Source organism: Ursus americanus, chromosome 4, assembly GCF_024610735.1.
Source record: "Ursus americanus isolate L20-20 chromosome 4, mUrsAme1.1.p, whole genome shotgun sequence".
In the NCBI taxonomy this organism is placed as follows: Eukaryota; Metazoa; Chordata; class Mammalia; order Carnivora; family Ursidae; genus Ursus; species Ursus americanus.
In genome coordinates, this window is record NC_142130.1 from 70355028 (window position 1) to 70372314 (window position 17287).

Here is a 17287-nt window from a genome sequence, read left to right on the forward strand (position 1 = left end):
CAATGCTTGACATTCTCTCTCTTTCCTAGTGTTAAACAGAAAGAAGGGATCTTTGGAGGATTCTGACTCCTGTAAGAGATGGCAGAGCTATTTATTGGAAGAATTGAAGTTCCAAAATATCTGTGTGGAGTAAAAACTCCAACCTCCATTCTGCTAATCCATGTTAGTCTGGGCTATGAGTAAAAAAAAAAAAAACCCAAAAAACAAAAAACACACTTCTATTTTGTTAAGCCAATCATTATACAGGCTTGTTTGTTATAGCTGTCCGCATTTTTCTTATACATACTTATATTTCATTTCTGAAATGTCTCTTGTGTTAAATTCCAGATATAAAACCCAGATTCACTTATGTAATAAACCTGCTTAACTTTCCCAATCTATCTGTCCTTAGTAATTATATATATATAAACTTAGATAAAAATATATTTAAAATGAATTCATATTTTCAATACGAAGCATACACACAGCTGCTAATTTTTTATAGCTAAGAGTTACTAAAAAGAAAACAAACATATTATAGAACAAAGAGAATAGAAAATTTGTCCTTCCTTTGTGTAAAAGGTCCATAAAATATGATATTTTATATAGTGTAATATTTATGTTAGCAAAGGTGTATTACTATTTCTTATGCTGCTGGTATATTTGAAACAATGTTGTCAGTTGGGCTAATTAGAGCATAGACAAGGGATGTGTGTGACCTGTAACGCTCCATTGTTCTTGCAGACAAAAAATATAATGAAATGTAATGTCTTCCTCCCATTGGAGAGTAATGAAGAACAAAACTAATTTGTTGGACTAAAAATTAATTAGACACATCAGATTCGATTGTACCTATTACTGTGAAAGTTTGCAGCTGTTCCACATATTATTACCAACTATATAAGGTAAGCGTTAAATGGCCAAATGATTAAAGAAACAATAGCTATATTATTAAGCAAGATTACTGAAAATTATAAGTCAAAGTAAATTTGTTATATGGCATACTCTTTGATGCTTATTTATGTAAATGCATGTGGTTGCATTTCTGTGTGTGCAAGTGCAATGATATAGAAGAACTATGGACACTTTCACGTAAAGTCATCTTACCAGTGGGAAATACAGACAAAAGAACAATAATGCTTTTAAACCTGTGTATGGCTATTTATTATATTTATATAATATTTTAATTAATATTCTCTTAATGGAACTTTCTGGAATGTAAATGAAACTGAGAAGGAATAGGTGAAACAGCACATAGTCTGGCATAAGACAAATCTAAAATTATCAGCCATAAATTACATCAAATGCCAATACATGATTTAATTAAAGCAAAGGGGAAATGAGGTAGATCTTGAGTCACTTCGAGTGCTGTTTCTAGTACTGAACAGACAATAGAGAAAGCACAAATTGAAACAGAAAAAGGAGATTAGCTGTCACTAAATCACTTTTCAACTAAGGAATAACAGTTGTATAGATAAGGTTATCAGACAAGATGTTAAGGTAGATGTGCAGGAGTAATTAAAGAAACAATTAAAGGCTTCTTCAGTACAACATTAGATATTAAAAAGAAATAGATCTCTTGAGTATAAATAGTCTTTTCTGTGTTGAATTGTGCTTGCTTGTGTGTGTGTGTGTGTGTGTGTGTGTGTGTGTGTGTGTGCACATGGGTGAGCATGCATTTATACCAAGTGGTACAATTCTATTGGATCACATCTTGAATATTGCACATTCTAACTACCCGAATAGGAAACAGATGTATCACTTATTTGATTATTTTTTTATTTCATAGAAAATTTGGAAACAGTCGTACAATAAACTAAAAAAAAAAAAGGTACTAATTATACATTTGAAGACAGTCTTTTTAAAATACCAGAAACTTAAGCAAAACTTTCTATTTGATTGAAAATACTCTAAATTAGTTTTCTTTTTTTAAGTTACTGTACAGTTGCTAAGTTCTTAATTGACATGGCATGAGCTTGGTTAAATGGTATTCTTGTAATGCTTTACTTGCTTCCAAGTGCAATAAATCCCCCAAATAGTGTGAACAATACACACAGTCACACAAAAAAAGAAAAAAAAGAAAACAACTTTACCTTGCTTGAGATTTATACTTCTTAATAAAAATAATAGAAAATACAGGAAAGAAAAATATAGATCCTTGATAATCTGGATTAGAAATATTCCATTTCATATATGCTATAGAGAGTAAAAAAAATAATTAAAAACCCACAAAGCTTTGTTTATTTATCTAGGAGTTCTCATGGAAAACAATACCCTTTAAATATGTTTCATAAACATTTTTAAGGGAAAAATTAAGGGCTTACTTCTAAATAGAATTGTGTGTGTGTGTGTGTGTGTGTGTGTGTGTGTGTGTGTGTGTGTATCAGTTAAATCCTTTTGGGTGTACCTGTACTTCTCTCCTATTCCAATTTATTTTAGAAAATCTCAGAAGGGCAAGATTGTAGGTTCCCTCAGGTTAAGAAATTAATTCAGTCTGTATGACTAATTAAGAAAGGGAAGGCAATTTAAAGGAAAGTTAATACTATAACTTTTTCTCTTTAATGCTTTCAATATATAAAAGAACAAAAATTTGGAGAACATAAAAAAATCAACAGTATGACTGAATGTTAAGTCTCTTCATATACAATAAATATTTTGTAATAATTTCCCAGAAATTGGAAGTGTACTCTGTGTGCATCATTTCAAAAAACAAACAGATAGTAATGGGACTGCCACATTCTATTGTATCAAACTCTGGGTAAGTACTCTTAAAATATGCAAACTCTAAGAAGAATATTTAAAAACATATTAAAGATACTAATAAGCAAAGAAAAGCAGGAAAAACTGAAGGTATTTGTCTCTTGAAAGAAGGGAAATACACTTGGGGAAATCTGCGCTTATGAGGCTTTCTTTTCCCTTAAAGATTTCAAACCATACAGTGCTAGGCAGCTAGAACCCAAACTGAAAACCTCAATTGTATTGCTATGAGGTGTCAGAGGATACAGCTCTGAGATGACAGAGTGACTGAAAATTTCATTGGGAAGTCATGTGAAAGAGCCACATGAAAGTGATGTTTCCCAATCTTTGTATGAAGTCCTCCTCAATCATAAGATGAACTCTTAACCGTGCATGCAGAAAGAAGAGTCCAAGAGTCTGGTGAATATCAAAAGCCAGAAGGCTGAAAAGGCTGAATAGACTTTTCAGCTGATGTCCACTGTAGAGAATATTGTGTTTAAACCTTGAATTTCATCAAGTTGGGAAACCAGATCAACATATTAGGCTTTTCACTGAAGCCTCTTAAGGGCCATGACTTAGAAGTAAATGTCAAACTGAGATTTTGCTCTGAGAAAAAGGTCAAAACTTCAACAGTCCCATACTAACAAAGGTAAAATCCAAGCCCCCACAAAATCAAGATGGTCAGCTAGTAACATAACTCCCTTTAGAATAAAACCCAACATTCTTTAGCAGATCACAAAATTTTATGGTATGCATCTGCAATGTACAGTATACAGTAAAAAACTACTAAGCATGCAAAAACAAGCAAAATAACAACAGCAAAAAAAAAAAAGAAGAAGAAAAAAACAAGGAAGAGACAACCAAAGGTCAAGAGAAAAAGTAATCAATAAAAATAGACCATGAGATGACACAGATGTTAAAATTAGGCAAAAAGGACTTTAAAGTAGCTATTACAATAACGGAACATGTAAAAGAAAACAAATCGAAATTCTATAACAGAAAAGTGTATTATATAAAATTAATAATTCACTGGATACTTCCATTTCTGCCCATAAAGAAAAAACAGGTATGGGACATGTAATCCCACCATAAATAAGTAGAAAAGTAGGCAAAATATGTAAAAAAAAAAAAAAGGCAGGATCGTGAGAAAGGGGAAATAAACAAGGGAGTAAATACTATTTTCATAGCTTTTGACCTAAAGACAATACTAAAATGTGATGCAGTGAAGGGGAATGCAAACGTGGCTAAACAAAATTCCTGAGTTAAAGAGATAGAGGAACTCAGGGAGACTGAGGAAATTGAATTTATAGAACAGAATATCTGATAAAAAATGAATAACATTTTGAGTAAAATAAAATTTTTTTCTTAGTTTTAATTTACTTAAAAGGTAAAGATAACTAATGGTTTAAAGCAAAGCAAATAATAATAATACTTTAGTTTGCATATTGGTATTTACTACATGTATAAGAGTAAAACTATAACAATAGCAAAAATATTGAGAGGAATGAAAATGGAATTATATTTTTTAAGGTCTTGATAGGCAAATCCTAGAGTAACCATTATTAAAAATAAAATTATACCTAAGAATCCAATAGTGGATATAAAAATAGACTACAGAAAATTACATAATCATCCAAAAGAAATTAGGGAAATAGGAACAAATTCAGATAGAATATAAAAGCAAGATGGTAATTCTAAGCCCAAATGCATCACTAATTACATTGAAGTAAATGGTCTAAACATTCCCACTAAAAGGCAAAGACTGTCATGTTGAATTTAAAAAAGACTTAATATGCAATATAAATAATAGAAATGTACAATTTCTCGGTAAAAGGATGGAAACAAAACACAAACAATGCAAAAACTTATAAGATAATGTAGCTATACTAATAGTAGACAAAGTACATTTCAGGACAAAGAATTTTATACTAGGTAATAAAGTGGGGCATTCCATAATGATAAAGGGTAAGTTCCTTAATGAGGTATAACAATCCTAAGATGTATTCACTTAAAACAAGTAGCAAAATATATGAAACAAAAACTTAGAGATGGGAAGAAGAAATACAAAAATCTTTAATTACAATAAATTTCCAGACTCCTTCCCTATTAATTGAAAGAATAAACAGGCAGAAAAACAGTAAAGAGCTGAATGATGCTACCAACTAATTTGACATGACATTTATAGAACATTCCACTCCAGAACAGAAAAAATGTACATACTTTTCAAATGCACAAGGAACATTCCCTAAGACCAAATGTTGAGCCATGAAATAATTCTCCATATTTAAAAGGCTAAATTCATACAATGTACATTTTCTAACCACAGTGGAATTAAATTACAAATCAGAAAGAAAAAGCTATTTGTGAAATCCCAAAATATTTGGAAATGTAATAATACACTGCCAAATAACCTCTGCAAAGAAAAAGAAATCCTTAGGTGAAGTGAAAGTATTTTCAACATTGTGATAAATGGAAACATAACACCTCAAAATGTGTATGATTTAGCTAAAGATGTGCTTAGTAAGAAATGTATAACTTTTAAATATCTGTATTAGAAAGGTCTAAATCATTGATACAAACTTCTATCATAAGAAGCAACAAAAAGTAAGTAGAGAAAAATAGCATAAATTAATTAGAAAACAAATAAAACAAGCCAAAAGTTTATACTTTGAAAAGGTTAAAAACATTGATAAATCCTTATCAAGACTGATTGAAATTGAAGGGGGCAAAAAAAAGGGGGGGAGAAGAAAGAGAAAGAGAGAGAGAACATAGATTCTCAGCATAAAAATAAAAGAGATAAGAGATGCCTGGGTGGCTCCGTTGGTTAAGCATCTGCCTTCGGCTCAGGTCATGATTTCAGGGTCCTAGGATCAAGCCCCACATCGGGCTCCCTGTTCAGTGGGAGTCTGTTTCTCCCTCTCTCTCTGCCCCTCCTTCCTGCTTGTGTTCTCGCTCTCTCAAATAAATAAATAAATAAAATCTTTTAAAAAAAGAATAAAAGAGATGACATTACTACATATCCTGCAACATTACAATTAAAGGGGATTATAAATAAGGAGATAATGCAAATAAGCATATAACAATAAATTCAACAACTTAGATAGATTAGACAAATTTGCTGATGGCAAAACCAAAAATCCATTTAACACAACTAACAGAAATAATAACAATTCTAAATAAATGCAAACTCATAAATGTAAACAGAATCCACAAAGAAAACTCTAGGCACAGACATTATAACTGATTATAGAATGAATTTAAGGAAGAAATAATAAAAGGCCCACAAAAACTCTTAGACTGTAGCAGAGAATGGGATATTTCCCAACCCCTTTTTATAAAGCTAGCCATCCTGATTCTAAAACCTGATAAAGAGATTAGAAGAAAACTATTGATCAATATGCCTTATGAACATAGATGCAAAATTCTTTACCAGATGTTAGCAAATTAGATCCAGTAAATTTGTAGAAAACATAATATATTTTGACCAAGTGGGATTTATCCCAAGAAGGCAAGATTTATTCACCTTTGAAATGACTCAATAGATTTTACCATATTAACACAAATAAGAAGAAAGGAGACAGAATATTGTTTGAATACACCCTGAAAAAATATGTCACAACTATTAAAATAAATAAGTGAGGTAAGATGAAAGGGTAATATATAAAATTAAGTTTATATATAATATAGAACAAGTGGAAAGGGAAATTTTATAAATATAAAAATCAAATAGGGAAAAGTTTAATAAAACATGTGGTGATATACTTAGGAAAATAAATAAGCCTCAACTCTCAAAACACATGCAATACCTTTAAGATGAATTATAGACATAAGCATAAGAGCTAAAATTATAAAGCTGCTAGAAGAAAATCTAAGAAAATAAGTTTGCTACCTACAGATCAGACACAATTTCTTAGAAAGCACTAAACATGAAAGAAAAATGTGGTACATTGTAGTTCACTAAAATATAAAAATTTGCTATCAAAAGACACTATTAATTTAAGAAATAGGGAATCCATAGACCAGGAGAAAATATTTGCAATTAGAAATATATGACAAAAATTTGTATCCAGAATATATCAGTTCTCCTATCACATAACAAGAGACAAACAACACAGTTTTAAAAAGGCAAAGACTTGGAAACTGTACAAAAGAAAATATGTGACTGGCCAATAAAACATGTGTAATGTTGTTCAACATCACTAGTCATCAAAGAAAATTGAAGTGAAAACAATAGTGAGGTGCTTTTTCATACTCCTTGGAATGACTAAAATTATGGACTGGCAACATCAAATGTTGGTGATGGTGTAGAAAAACTGCAAGTCATATTCTTTGCTAGTGAAAGTATAAATTTATACAATAATATGAAAAAGTGTTTACAGTTTCTTATAAACTATATCAATCCTATTACCCAGAAATTCCACATCTAGGTATTTCTCCAAAGGAAATAAAACTATATGTCCTCAAAAAGACTTATACAGGAATGTTCATTCCCTCAAAAGAAAAGCAGAGAAACAAAATATGATAAAGTCACACAATTGAATACTGCTCAGAAACGAAACATATGAATTGCATGATACATCTATGTTTTGAGATGTATCAAAACAAAACAGTTTTGTGAAAGAAGCCAGATCCAAAAATATTATATTCTGTGTGATTCCATTTACATATATTTCAAGAACAGGCAAACATAATCAATGCTAATAGGGAACAATTTTCTGTAATGATGATAGTAGATTTAATAGTGATTTCTTCTTTGGGATAATATAATTGGATTACAGTTTCTTTTGGCCTGTTTCTGGTTGGATTTTGACATTTTTCTCGCTTAGAGGAAGCATACAGATTTGAAACATAGTGCACTTTCTCCAGTAACTGCCTGAGTACCTATTATATTTCAATGACGTCAAAATTGCTAATGAAATTGATTAAAAATTATTTTCAAACCAACTTTCAGCATTTAAACACTAAGTGATTATAATTTGAAGAAGTTTGTAGGAAACTTAAGAGCACAAGAAATTGCTAATTATTTTTATAAGAAACCCTGGTCAGTCAACCTATTTGCCTATATGAGTGCACCCTATCACTCGTTGCTGCATATTCACTGTTAGGATTCAGATTAAAAATATCGTCTACCTTGTTACCAGTTTAACTCTGAAGCACAGGCCACACAGAGTACTCACCAATGATTATTGGCTGTGGCTCACTTTTTACTCCAACCCCTGCACTCGTGCTAGCTGCGACCTCTACCCGGTATTGAATACCTGGGAACAATCCACCAATGATTACAGATCGAATGGCTGCATCCACGGTTTTGTTGATATGGAATCGTGTTTCATTCCCCAGGCACCAGATCTATAGAAATGTAAAGTGAATAACAAGAGAATGTAAAATTATCCTTCCTGTTAAATTGATGACAATTTTTTTAGTAGTGACTAATGTATTCTCTCGTATTTGTAAATGACATTTTCTGAAGCCTAATTTTTACAGTTTATTTAGATCTGTGTATAGAGTGTGTGTATGTGCGTATTAAATGAAGAACAAGGAAGCTAAAACTACACCATGTTCCTTTCTATCTTATGATCAACACTGAATGCTTAAAATGCAGTGATTCCCTTAACACTTCTGGGAAGTGGTCCTTGGTTGCAAACAGTATTTGGGTATGGATTAAAACACATAAATTTCTCTGCTTAATTTATTTATCAAGATTTATTATGTGTATGATCTATTAAAATATGGTGATTATTAGTTGTAATATCCAAGGTATATAGGTGCACATCTAAGTAATTTATATTTTATTTAAGAAAATATTAACTTACTCAGAAGTAGTTAACAAGATTAATTGACCTAACTTATAAGTATTGACTGAGATGAAATTAAAGCCAATATTTACATTGACAATAATAAATCTTAATATTGATCAGAACATATGTACACACACAGACATACATGCGTGAGAACAAAGTGGTGGAAAGCCTTTAAAGACTGATGTGAGAGAACCCAGGCTTTTACTGCAAGTAAGAATCACACTTTAAGGCATACTTTGTCCTGGATATCTGTTACTGTCAAATGCATTATAAAAAGAATCATACTGTGTACACATATTTACGTTCATAATCTACAGTATTTCATAATCTACATGGAGATACATAAGTGGGAACACACATGGTTTGTTTCTGAAACAGGTAAATTCCTGAAACTTTTTATTTAAAGTAATTCCTGTGAACGATTTCTTTTATTTACACAATGATATCTATGCTACTAATGTAGGAATATTTAGGCCTAACCAAAATATACACTTTGTTACCAAAATAAGGCACTCTCATATGAGTGTGAAAGTTTACAACTTATGACAAAAATTACCATGTTATAATCAAAATTGGTATTGCAATAAATGGAAGTTCAAGATATTTAGTTCCAAATGATACAAAGTAAAATCCTAACCTCATTAAAATACACAGACCAGAATAGATTGTTCTTTGCTATTAAAACAATGTGCCCTAATCCTTGTAAAATTTATGCATATACATATATAATATTTATATATAATTATGATACTGTAAAACATTTATTCTTATACTTCTTGCACATGTTTCTTTATGAAGTGATGGGGATAATTTTAGAGTAAGTGCTCATGCACATTGTTTCAGTAAGTTATTCATTAATATAAAAAATTCTAATTTTATTTTTTCTTAGAAATAACATAATTCAATCTGCAATGCTTTCAGTGCAATTATTTGGTTTCATTTTACATACCAACTCTAAACTTTTAGGGTGAGATGGGCTGTCTATTTTCTATTCTAATAGATCTACCTAGCATGTTGTTAGAATTCCACATACATTTACTAATAGCAAAATCATAGTTTTGAATTTATATAAGATTTAATGAGGGGTTTTACTATCATATGTGGTCTAATCACATCACAGCTAATCAGAATCTTATCTTATTTCCCAAAGTTAGACATCTTCTGTCTCTTAAACATCAGAGGATGGCAAGGAAGCAATGGATCTATAGTTTCTAAACAGCAGCAAAATTATCATTTGAAAAATGAGATAATGAACTATTTTTGTAAGTAAGCTTTTCCATAATTTATTTTTTCAATGGCACCCCTTTCTCAAGTGAAATATTTTACAAAACCTCAATAAATTGACCAAAGCAGAACTTAAGAGTGGGAGTTGGTGCTTCCCACCCTCCTATCCCCACCCCAACTCTCTAAACCTTGGAAGCATCTTTTCATGAGCCCACAGTTTCAAAATACCCCTGCTAAGGTCCCTCACACAGAAATTTAATAACAATGATACAGGACATTTCTGGGATGAGGGCTTCATGACCTACTCTGTACCCGATCTCTCTGAATCTCTGAGGTTCTGGAACCATGCTCTACAAAAACCAAAAAAAAAAAAAAAACAAAAAACCAAAAAACCCCACAAAACACACACACACACACACACACACACACACACACACACACACACACACACAACAAAAACACATCACTGTTATGGTTTACTTGTCCAAGTGAGTTTTTGTTATCTGTGTCTTGGAGTTAGGTTCCAATCCCCTATGCATTTGTTTCTTTACCTGTCACACAAGGATATAAAAATTACTTTACACTCAGACTCAAGAAGAGGGCTTCTGGAGATGAGCTTCATGCATGTGGCCCTGAGACTTCTCTGGGAAGCTTTTCCGTGAGCCTCGCTTCTCCACCCAGGCCCTACCTTGTATTCTTGGATGATTCCATTCTGATGATCTGGAGGAGGAGGATCCCAGGAAACACTGATACTTGTGCTATTGTGGCTTCCAACTGTCAGCACAGTGACAGACTGTGGAGGGGCACTTGGGGCTGCAAGGAAGCAATTAGGATAAACACAAACTGTAGGTCTCGGTGTGCATTAATACTGCTTATAGAACACGAATATAAAGACAAGAAGCAAGAGGTCTGGTTTCCAGTCGTTCCGGATTTGCACGTAGTGTTCAACAGGGACAGTTTTCTAAAAAAATGTCCTTGAAATATAATGGATGGATTTAAAGCAAACACAACAGCTGTGCTAATATGTGCTCGATAATAAATTTAACAGCTAACATGCTAATGAGTGTTTTCTATATGCCCAGCACTGAGCTAAGTGTCATATTTAATGAGCACACTAACCTCAAGAAGTAAAAACAACTCTAACAACTCTTATCTCAGCTTTACAGAAAAGGAAGAAGACAACTGTAAGCGAGTTATCCAAGTCAAACACCAAGACAGAATTTGAACCCAGGTATGTCTGGCTCTAGAACTTTGATCCATTTGACTCCAACAGGCAGGCTCTCTTTCTGAAAAAACACTCCGACCAAAAGTATTCTGAGAGAATGTATTCCAAATTTTCATCAACCATTATCTCTGAGTGGTGTCATTAATAATATTATTTTTTGTTTTGTTTTGTGTTTAACAAATAAAAACAGAAACACAGCAATAAATTTCACCAACACAAGAAAAAAATACTTTTTTTTTGTATCGGGAAAAATAATTGACTTATACATTGACATAATTTAAGACTTAAAACTTATTTTATATTGATGGGGAAGAAACTCTGAAGTCATAAATGAAAACAGTTCATGTTGGGTCGAGTGTGAAATGGATAGATTTTAATTTCCTACAGTTCCCATCCTTTATGGTTTCTCCTATAACTAATTATAATCACACTGAGAAAAGATGAGTGAGAAAAAATTTCTGATTTTAGACTGCAGCATCTGCTCTCCAGTCTCTCTGAGAGCTGAAAAATACTAATTTTACAGGAAAATTTATCAATTCTCCTTAAATCTTTGAGTAGGAAAAACAAAATGAAATACGAGTTGAAACAAAATTCAAAGAATTTGTGGTACTAAAGGATTTTTTATGTAAAAGGATCAATGCTTTTATGGCTCTATACAGTTTAGCCCTTTGAACATATGTACACTTGAATGGTAAAAGATATTTTAAAAGCCTATCAAGTAAGTCTCCCATGTTTCATAAATTTGTCACTGAGGTATGCCCATACATGCACTGAGATATAGGATATATACAGACACGTTAGCACAATATTACTCTGTGTTATTCCTCTGATAATATTGCTACAAAATATGGCACGATGACACAAATCTAAACACATCTTCACCAGTTTTGTAGTTATTAAGTAGACTGTATTGAAAAATAGCACTTGAAAACTGGTTTCTCATTTGCCCTGCTGCTGGCTTGGAGAGAACACCATGCCTGCTTCCTGACAGGTCAATTATTCCAGTGCTCAGCTTCTTCTACAGTGTAAAGGAACCCAAATCTCTGCTCATCATTCCCACACACAGCCCAGCTGAGTTCCATTTGTTACCTTCAGAAGGCCACATAAACTGTAAATGAACGCAACCAAACGGTGAGAGAAGTCTAATCCAGAGGAAAAGTCCAACTTCGGTGAAATTCATTTTTGGAAGTGTGCTTCAAATGTAGCATTCTATATTAAATTCACCCACTGCACTCATTAGTACCACACATTTTCAACATAAAGTAAAATTTAATGGTGGATGAAGATATTATTATTAATTTTTAGTAATTTTTTTCTTTACACATCCTAAAAGTTGATTAACGTCTTTAATGATACGTACTTCCTGTTCGTGCCCATGTATCACAGCGTAAACCAGTGTGGATAGAACATTTTCACTGTGATGCTGATTATAGGATATGTGCAACATAAAAGCTCTTTTGTCAAATACGGACATCTATGGTAGCATAAGCAACCTATATACATTTTCTTAAGATTGCCCTCATATTGATTTACGAAAAAGGGCTTTTTTTCTAGGAGCTGTGTAAATAAAATTAGTAGAAAAGCAGAAAAGGGGGGGCTATTACACTTGGCATCTGACTTTTTGTACTTTGATAACACCATTTATTATAAGCCTCAGTTTAGTGAAGGAGATACTAGTACAGGGACTGGTTCAAATCTACATTAATTTCATGTCCATCACAAATTGACTTTAAAGTATCTGTGTGCAAGAAAGTTTCCAAATGGGGGTGGGGGAGAAAATGTCACTAATAAGAATGTTGTTGCAAATGTGTAAGTGGCCTTCTGATTAGAAATTATGAGTCAGACTGGCAGAGCCCACAGGGAAGGAAGCTTATAAAAGAAAATGTCATGCTTTACTACATCAAAAACAGGAAAGTGACAATGAACAGCCTGCATTCTTGAGTTTCCAGTAACCTGTCCCTATTTAATGAAGCCAAGAGAACTCAATCCATGTTAAGAAAAAAAAATGGGAAAATATTGTAATCAAATTCCAGTGTACTGGTAAAATTTGGAACAAATGTTCACTTAAGAAAAAAAATCCTATTACTTGAATGTCATTTTTTTAAAGTTCTCAGATTCTATGAGATTCTTGGAATAAAATGAGAAAATGCCACTTCCTGAATTCACTTTTTATATTCTCTCTTGTTATTCCTCTAAGGTAGATGATAAGCTAGAACTTCAACAGAAATTGTCTTGGGATGCCTGGGTGGCTCAGCTGGTTAAGCGGCTGCCTTCAGCTTGGGTCATGAGCCTAGGGTCCTGGGATTGAGTCCTGCATCAGGCTCCTTGCTCAGCGGGGAATCTGCTTCTCCCTCTGCCTGCCACTCCCCCTGTTTGTGCACACTCTCTCTTCTCTCTCTGATTAAAAAAAAATAAAATAAAATAAAAAAAAGAAATTGTCTTCATTATGGTTTAAGTTTGGCTTTTGTTAGAAATCTGAATACTGACCTTCTTCAGTAGTACGAACTATTTTAGATTCACTGTCCATTCCTTGGAACTCATTAAAATATGGTCGAACTTTAATTTCATAAGTCACCCCCTTTTTCAGGTTGACTAAGACAGCACTTCGCTCAGTTGGAACTTTGGCATCTAAATTCTGCCATGTTGATGTCACCTGCAGGCCTGAAGTCTGACGATACATCACTCGGTAGCCTTGAATAAACTGAGGTTGGCGATCAACCTGAAAAACACAGCAAAAAGCTTTTGAAACTAAATGGAAATGTTTTAGACATGACAATGAAACCGTCCATCCTCATTTCTCTTGTCCCTGTTTCAGTCTTCATCAACTATCACTTGTGTGATGCCATTGCTTTGTAATTCATCTCCCTGCTTCTAATATCCAAGTCCAATTCTGAGTTCACATTGCCCCTAAGTTATGATTTCCAAAATGAAGAGCAGGACAACTCTCTCTCTTGCTTAAAATACTCCATAGTATCTAGGATGCTTACTTAATTAATTCAAATTCCTTAAAATAGCACAAAGGCCTGACAGGCCTAGACCTGCCAATTTGTCTAACTTCATTTCTCATCACCCTTTTCCTATATTCAACAGTTCCTATTTTTATGGTTGGATATGTAATGTGTTATTGCTCGGGAATTTCCATTCTTCTCTTTTGTCCATTCATTAATACCTTCACTCACTCCAATCAATTTTTGAGTTCCTACTAATCAAGTTACTGGTCAAGTAACATTCCTAACTAATATCCATAAACAAATGTTATGAATGAGATGGACGAGGAGCTAAGAAAGCCTGGAGGGGAGAGGAAGTCGACAGAATCAGGAAGGGGAGAAAGCATTTCCCCAAAAAAGAATAAGTGCTGAGATTTGCAAGGAGAGTAGGATCATTTATTCCAGAGGAAGAAGTGTAGAAACAGCCCATATAAAATTCCCACGCCTGAAGGAAGTGTGTGAGAAGACGAGGAGCTGTGAAGTTAGAGCATCTATTTTAAAGGCATTTGAAAAGCTTGTACCCACTAGCAAATATTAAATGAAAGACATTATCAGTTTCTGGCTCCTTCAAGAGTCCCACTATTGGCACAATTTCACAATTTTCTTGATTCTTTCACTCATTTAAAGGTACGGAGGATAAGCAGCTGTTTTAATGAAAATCAGATTTTTGAATCTGAAGACTCCTATCAAATAAAAATGTTAAAATGTTATTTTGTTCATTCATAATGATTACATGAAAACTGAATATATAAAAAATGCAAGCTAAAAATAAAACATGTCCTTATACATTTATTGAAAAATCTCTATTAGAGTTTCACCATTGTTTCATTTTCAGGGAGAAAAGGATTTTTAACTTTTAATAATTTTGTAATATCTTGCCATTTTTCTAGAATTGGTGGACTTAAAAAAGTAACTATCACGGAAACTTCTTCAATTAATTTTCCATATATTGTAGCTTAATAGCCAGATTCTAAGAAGCCTTTAACTTGACAAATTTCACTGTCAAATACAGTGTAAAATTTAATGGAGAAGAGATGGCAAAACCTCATTTTGGGAAGGTTGAGGAGAGAAGAAACAGAGAAGGAGATGATGATGAAAATCGTTATTTCAACTTCTTAAAAATTTCTCTATCCAACTGTTAGCACATTGTGAATAAAAGGTATTGTCTCATGTATTAGCTTCTTTTTTTTTTAAGATTTATTTACTTATTTTAGAGAGTGGGAGAGCGAGCATGCATACATGAGTGGGGGCAGGGCCAGAGGAAGAGGAAGAGAGAAACTCCAAGCAGACTCTGCACTGAGCACGGAGACCGATGCAGGGCTTGATCCCATGGCCCTGAGGTCAAGACTGGAGTGGAGATCCAGAGCTAGACACTCGTCCAACTGAGCCACCCAGGTGCCCCAGTGCCACGTGTTAACTTCTAACCCTTATTCTACAGTTGCAGCATCTAAAAGTTATTTTAAGTGGGCGCAGAAAATTAAAAAAACAAAAAACCCAGGAACTCAATCAAAAGACAGTGGCATGAAGGGACATTTTTCTATATTTAGAATGTCCAAGTGAGAGAGTCCATGGAGCCGGTGGGCCTGAGCATATGTGTTTCTATACGCAGACGAGTCTTAACAACTAAGAATTCCTTCATCCACCTGACAGCATTCTTACCCTCAAAGACTGGCTGGAATTAGTGCTACACTTGTATGAGGTTCTGTCAAGAGAAGGTTGGCCCAGCTCTGATGCCAAAGCTCATGATCTCTGAATCGTCATCCATGCTACCAGCTTGTGTTTGTACCAACACATGTAGTTTTTGAGAAGCAGTTCTTCTGACAATTACAAAGCAAGGCGACTCAAAAGCAAAAAGTTAAATTTATGAGAGCCAAAGAGAGATGCCTTTAATCAAAACTGTCAATGTTCAAAAATTCCTTGCAGCATATGTTAAAACAACATTAAGCTGGCATTTTATAAACTTCGCTGCATTCGCTTTAAGTGAATTTATATACTGAAAGAAAGACATAACTCACAATAATAGCTTGTTAATACTGAAAGAAGCAAGCTGTGTTTTTAAGAAGAACATTAAGCAGCTGTTTCCAGATGAAGAGAGTCTGTAAATCAGGGTAAATTGGTTTTATCCATGTTTGGTTTTCATTAATTAAGTGTTTTAGGGACTTTATGAAGCTAATGTTTACTACACAACATTGCCTTGCTCACTTCATTGTACACTGCTTTCAACCAGTATATCCTAATGGCCGACTTAATAACTAAATAGTTTGACTTGATTTTGTGCCGTTGCAGTACATTCTTTTTCAGAAGAAAATTTGTTGTTACAGGTGGAAGCAAAAATGAAAATGCTGAACATTACCTTTAAAAAAATAGGTGGGATTTTTATTGGGTATGTGTTCTACACCACTGATTTGTAGAGCACATTTTGACAGGTGGTCATTTTCAAGTTAAACCATATGCTTGTTACTAGTTTTATTAACACTCTGTTTATAAGAAGTAGGATTTTCTTTAGTGTCGATTATAATCAGAGTCTGGCCACAAATCCATGGGTTTGTAGAATTTTTTTAAAAATTTCGTATTATCTGAAATATGAATAAAAAACCGTTGTCTTAAGGAAAAAAGTGAAATGATAAAGCAAGTTTCCATCGTCCAGTCATAAGGTCCCAACTGAGTTACAGCTCAGCCTTTTAAATTTTCTGAGTCTCCGTTTTCTCAATTCACTCAATAATATTCATATTACAAGGGCCTGGATACAATTAAGCGACGATTGTAAGTTAAAGAACTTTGCAAGTTTCAGGGATGCACAATGATAAAGCATCATTGTTAGGTAAGGGATGGACTTTAAAAAGGGGTCCGTATGTGACCTGAGGTTAGTGCATTAGAACATGCACTACCGTTCCATTAAAACCACATTCCACTAAAATGTGCAAGTGCTCACCACCGTCTTTTCTATTTAAAATAAAAAAAATCCATTTAAACTGAAAACTCAAAGTGAATTTTATCTGTTGGGCTTAGCCTGCTAAGGACTGATCTGGATGAAGCTGGGTTCTGAAATTCTAGTTTGTCAATGCACGCTTTCAATTTCAACAGCTGTGATGTTTAAGGGGCAAAGGATCTGTGATTCTTCTTGTCCTTGAACAAAAACAATCCCCCCCACTAGAATAACCATTGTTCTATTTTTTATTTTTTAGAATAACTGCTTTTTTTAAAAAATAAGAGATTTATTGCTATTTTCTTTGTGAAACAGTCATTCCTTATCATGTTTGGCCACCGTTGTTATGAGAGCAGTCACTTTTAGAAAGCGGCCGTGGCTAACTTTTGTTACTTCAAGATTAGCCTTG

The 17287-nt window shown here is 33.4% G+C and overlaps 1 protein-coding gene across 9 annotated transcripts in view; it reads right to left on the reverse strand.

Moving 5' to 3' along the window:
- The window catches only part of ROBO2 (roundabout guidance receptor 2), a 581558-nt gene that overhangs the window by 65403 nt on the left and 498868 nt on the right, over positions 1 to 17287 (reverse strand). For all 9 annotated transcript variants that reach the window (XM_087861722.1, XM_087861721.1, XM_087861720.1 and 6 more), the window contains exons 15-17: positions 13453 to 13684; positions 10429 to 10553; positions 7893 to 8064 (exon numbers count right to left, since the gene is read on the reverse strand). In XM_087861722.1, coding sequence (XP_087717848.1) covers positions 7893 to 8064; positions 10429 to 10553; positions 13453 to 13684 — 529 coding nt within the window. The remainder of the gene's footprint in view (positions 1 to 7892; positions 8065 to 10428; positions 10554 to 13452; positions 13685 to 17287) is intronic.